Source organism: Engraulis encrasicolus, chromosome 2 (genome assembly GCF_034702125.1).
Source record: "Engraulis encrasicolus isolate BLACKSEA-1 chromosome 2, IST_EnEncr_1.0, whole genome shotgun sequence".
NCBI lineage: Eukaryota > Metazoa > Chordata > Actinopteri > Clupeiformes > Engraulidae > Engraulis > Engraulis encrasicolus.
The window spans coordinates 1,494,001-1,500,000 of NC_085858.1; the positions used below are offsets into that span (position 1 = coordinate 1,494,001).

The following is a 6,000-nucleotide window of genomic DNA, read 5'->3' on the forward strand; positions in this document are numbered from 1 at the left end:
CCATACTGACCTGGTGTTTGGCCTTGTGTTCTCTGACCCAGTCCATGATGATGGAGCGGTGTATGGCCATGTCCGTCTCCCCTCCCCCATCGAGCATGCTCAGAAGATGCCCCTTCCAGTCACGACGCTCAGGACGAGGACTAATCAGCAAGGTCCTCTTCTGAACACACACACACACACACACACACACACACACACACACACACACACACACACACACACACACACACACACACACACACACACACACACAGGCACGGGCACGGGCACGGGCACACACACACACACAGGAGTAGATAGAAACACATGTTAATAAGCAAAACCAACAGATCTGCACAGAGACCGGCAGGCACACACACATGCACGCATACGCGCACAGACACAGACACAGACACAGACACACAGACACAGACACACACACACACACACACACACAGATCCCTTGACAAACACACCCACACACACTCACATGAAGACCGTACAGACACATGCATGCACAATGTCAAGGCCTGTATCAATTTCAATGAACACACCTTTACATGTTCAACACACTTACACACATTTTTGCTAAGAACCCATACAAATGATACCCAACTGATACCCAGCTGATACCAAACAAACACACACATGCACACACACACACACACACACACACACACACACACACACACACACACACACACACACACACACACACACACACACACACGCACACACAGATAAATGCATAATGTCAAGGCCTGTATCAATTCCAGTTGACACACCTTCACGTCCACCACACACTAACACACATTTTGGCAAAGAACTGATGCATAAACCACACACACACACACACACGCACACACGCACACACCACACACACACATACACAAATTATTGATGCGCGTATTATATATCAGTTTGTTTACAGTCAGTGTCAGTGTAGCACGTGCTCTTCATATTCCAGACAGACCATAAAGACACCTGATCTCCCTGTCTTACTCTATTATTTACTTTACACTATCCATGCAGTAAACTACTGGATCCAAGATGAAGGATTCACCCTCTCTCTTTCTTTCTCTCTCTCCGTCTTTCTCTCTCTCTCTGTCTCTCTCTCTCTCTCTCTCTCTCTCTCTCTCTCTCTCTCTCTCTCTCTCTCTCTCTCTCTCTCTCTCTCTCTCTCTCTCTCTCTCTCTCTCTCTCTCTCTCTCTCTCACACACACACACACTTCCACACTCTGCCTGGCTTTCTTGTTCTCCCTCCTCAGCATTCAATCTAGTACAGCGGATGGGACACACAAAAGGGCCTTATCGTGCACTTTTGAGTAAAAGCATGAAAATCGGTACACATGTCCTTCTTGATATGCTGATTAATGTTAGCGTTGGAGGCGTCGCGAAAAATGCATCGTTTTCAAGATGGCCGCCAAATTCAATATGGCCAACCCATATTAATGAATCTACCTGATATTTGGTAGTAAAAGCATGAAAATCGGTACACATATCCTTCTTGATATGCACATTAATATTAGCATTGGAGATGTAGCGAAAAATGCATTGTTTTCAAGATGGCCGCCAAATCCAGTATGGCCGACCCATATTAATGAATCTACCTGACACTTGGTATTAAAAGCATGAAAATTGGTACATATATCATTCTTGATATGCTGATTAATATTAGCATTGGAGGCGTTGCGAAAAATTTAGCATTTTCAAGATGGCCGCCAAATCCAATATGGCCTACCCATATTAATGAATCTTCTTGACACTTGGTATTAAAAGCATGAAAATCGGTACACATATCATTCTTGATATGCTGATAAATATTACCATTGGAGGCATTGCTAAAAATGCTGTATTTTCAAGATAGGCGCTACATCCATTATGGCTAACCCATATTAATGAAGCTACCTGACAGTTTGTAGTGAAGGCATGGAAATTTGTGCACAGTTACTTTTTTATATTTTGATTGATAAAATAACCGATACTTTGCAAAAAAGTTTACATTTCAAGATGGCTGCCAAATCAAATATGGCTAACGCATTTTAATAAATCTTTCAGGCACTTTTAGTAAAACCATGGAAACTGGTGCACATTTACTTCTTGATGTGCTCATTAATATTAGAAATTGAGGCATTGTGGGAAAAAACACATTTTCAAAATGGCCAACTAAGATAGTGTTTATAAGAAATTACATATTTTTCTACAAAAATATTTTGGCATTGCATATAATTAACACTCACAAAATACCATTGAAAATGATTAAACATTATTGGCATGTTATCAAATGAAGTGATGTATATGGTTTTGCCCAAACTGTGTCTGCCACCACCACACAATAGATTATTTTCTGCAATGTGATAACTTTAGAATAGGTGCAAGAGTTTGCACCACCTCTTGTGTTCTACCACTCTATAATAGGTACATAAAAAGTGTTAAAGCCTTACACTTTGAAGACTGTTGACTTTGTTTGCATTATAGGTCTTGTACAGATGGACAGATATCTATGAAATGTTCTGTGCTAATAGGTACACTGATTGCATTCTTGAGGCCTCAAATAGGTAATACGGCAGTACGTTATGTACAAATCCAAGGCTTTTGAGGGGCTTGTGGGATGTACAGCACCTCTAGCGCTTAGTGCATAGGCCTAAGTAACTGCATAGGCCTTGTACAAATTCCAAAAGGGCCAGGATTTCAAGATTGCTAGACAGAAAGTTAACTTGATTTGTTAATTCATGGACATTGTTATGATTGCTTACTTCAAAGAAACTAATAGTTGATGACTACTTCTAGCTGCACAAGGTTTTCAAACAAATTGCAATCCTGCACCCAATGCAAGTTGTATGGTATATCTTGCCTGGTTAACACAAGTTGATCTCACAAGTGATATAATCTGGTGGTTATGCAATTTCTCATAGTAAAGTTGTGATTTACAATTGCCCATGGCAGTTTATAGGTCGTTAAGAATGTGGTATTTGGCATATGTGTAGCCCATATCCAATCATGTCAGTTGTATCTATTCAAACAAACTGCAGCCATCGCCTTTACACCCCTACTCATTCTCCTGATTGCACCCCAAGATCTGGTACCCTCACTGAGGGATGGAATCCATGCTACATTTCAGATCAGAACAATTGTGTAAAGTAGTAGGATTTCACAGGCTATGGTATGGCCAACATCAATCACAATGCCAATAGCGCCTAATTAAAAGATTGACATGAACTTTGAATAAATGGTGAATGGCACAGTTGGAACATGATGGCCATCAAAAAGTCAACTCAGGGTATGTAAAATATAACTTGAGTGAAAAGTTTACATGTACAGTATTAGGATTAATTTCTAGACCAAGATAATGATGTGAAGATTTGGCGTGTGTGTGTGTGTGTGTGTGTGTGTGTGTGTGTGTGTGTGTGTGTGTGTGTGTGTGTGTGTGTGTGTGTGTGTGTGTGTGTGTGTGTGTGTGTGTGTGTCTGTGTCTGTGTCTGTGTCTCGCGTGACAACCGGTGCCGTACGGCAGTCTGCACACTGTGCACAGCTGGTGTGTGAATGTGTATGTACCTGTATGCGTGTATGTCTTTTTTCAAAGTGCAAAGTGTGTGTGTGTGTGTGTGTGTGTGTGTGTGTGGTGAGCAAGACAGAGTGCGAGAGCTTGTGGATGTGGTAGACCAACATTACACTTGCTAATTTGCATTTTGTGTATGTGTGTATTACCATTACCTATATTATGATTGCATATATATTACCATTGCATATGCTGTACATGTATTTGTGTATTCGCTATGAGAGTATGTATGAATGTGTATTTACTGTATGTGATGATGTGTCAACACCGCGGCAGTTGACTTTGCCGTACCATAGATGTTACTGTATACCCATCTCCAGCTGACGCCCATTGGACCTGCGCCAAGTCTGGCCCACATCCGTTCCAGACCCTCCCCTCTAATCTCTAGTCTCTCCTCTCCTCTCCTCTCCTCTCCTCTCCTCTCCTCTCCTCTCCTCTCCTCTCAATTAGTCTCCTTTCATTTCCTTTCCTTTCCTTTCCTTTCCTTTCCTTTCCTTTCCTTTCCTTTCCTTTCCTTTCCTTCCCTCTCCTCTCCTCTCCTCTCCTCTCCTCTCCTCTCCTCTCAGCTTCACTCCTCTCATCTCCACCCCTCTCCTCTCCTCCACTCTCCTCTTCACCTCTCTCCTCTCCTCTCAGCTTCACTCCTCCTCTCTCCTCTTCTCTCCTCTCCCCTCCTCCACTCTCCTCTCCTCTCCTCTCCTCCCATCTCCCCACCTCTACTCCTCTCCTCTCCTCTCCTCTCCTCTCCTCTCCTCTCCTCTTCTGTTGGACCATGGCATGCTGAGAGGTTGTCTGAACAGATTGAATTTAATGTCGGGCCCGTCCCCTCCCTCTCTGAAGAGAACAACAATAATCTTCCGCCGTGTTTGAATGAGATGCTTATCTTGTCTCCAGGGCTGTGGGGAGTAGAGAGCAGTAGAGTGTGCCCACTCCACTTACATATGGGAATACACGCCCGCGACAGCCCTAGGCAGGCAGGCCGCCCTCCATCCCGCCCGCACTAAGCCGCCCCTTGTTTTGTCACTTCCCACAAAAGACAACACTAAGCATCAACACAAAGAACAATATCTGCACTGTCCCCTGTCATTGAACTCATGTGGCGTTTTTTGGTGTGTGTGTGTTTGTGTGGTGGTGGCGAGGAGGGGCGAGATGGGTGTGTGTGTGTGTGTGTGTGTGTGTGTGTGTGTGTGTGTGTGTGTGTGTGTGTGTGTGTGTGTGTGTGTGTGTGTGTGTGAGTGTGTGTGTGTGTGGTGTGGATGGAGGTGTTGGTGGGACACTCTCTGCATGATTGGTGGCAGAGCAGGGCAGGGCAGGTAGGCACTTCTGTGTGTGTGTGTGTGTGTGTGTGTGTGTGTGTGTGTGTGTGTGTGTGTGTGTGTGTGTGTGTGTGTGTGTGTGTGTGTGTGTCTGTGTGTGTGTGTGTGTGTGACTGTGTGTGTGTCTCGCGTGACAACCGGTGCAGTACGGCAGTCTGCACACTGTGCACAGCTGGTGTGTGAATGTGTATGTACTGTATGTGTGTATGTCTTTTTCCAAAGCGCTTTGAATAAACTTCATAGTTGTGATACTGTGCTATATTAATACACATTGCAATGTATTGTATTGTAATATGGGACAGTTATATTTTATTTTTGTTCATGGCCCCTAATATGAATAAGCATCTAATGTAAAGAAGTAACTATGTGTACCAATTGTCATGCTTTTACCACAAATACCACAAACCAGGTAGTTAATATGGGCTGGCCAAATTTGATTTGGCGGCCATCTTGAAAACAATGATTCCCCCCCCCCCCCGCCCCCCCCCCGCGACGCCTCCAATGCTAATATTAATCAGCATATCAAGAAGGATATGTGGACCGATTTTCATGCTTTTACTACCAAGTCTCAGGTAGATTCATTAATATGGGTCGGTCTTATTGGATTTGGCGGCCATCTTGAAAACGATTAATTTTGCGCAACGCCTCCAACGCTAAACTTAATCAGCATATCAAGAAGGATATGTGTACCGATTTTCATGCCTTTACTACCAAGTGTTAGGTAGATAGGTAGATTCATAAATATGAATTGGCCATATTGGATTTGGCGGCCATCTTGAAAATTAATACATTTTTCATGACGCCTCCAATGCTAATGTTAATCAGCATATCAAGAAGGATATGTGTACCGATTTTCATGCTTTTACTACAAAGTGTCAGGTAGATTCATTAATATGGGTCGGCCATATTGGATTTGGCGGCCATCTTGAAAACGCAGAATTTTTCGCGACGCCTCCAACGCTAATATTAATCAGCATATCAAGAAGGATATGTGTACCGATTTTCATGCTTTTACTCAAAAGTGCACGATCAAATCACCCATCCGCTGGACTAATTCTCTCTCATACTCATACTCTCATACTCTTTTCTCCATCTCTATCTCCCATCCTCCATTCTCTCCATTCTCTCACTTAGGCCTATTTGGTC

General features: G+C 43.4%; 1 protein-coding gene across 1 annotated transcript in view; it reads right to left on the reverse strand.

Annotated features, from left to right (window-relative positions):
• The window catches only part of zgc:194990 (uncharacterized protein LOC568410 homolog), a 36,830-nt gene that overhangs the window by 16,040 nt on the left and 14,790 nt on the right, over positions 1–6,000 (reverse strand). Inside the window, exon 5 of the mRNA XM_063212330.1 lies at positions 11–160. Coding sequence (XP_063068400.1) covers positions 11–160 — 150 coding nt within the window. The remainder of the gene's footprint in view (positions 1–10; positions 161–6,000) is intronic.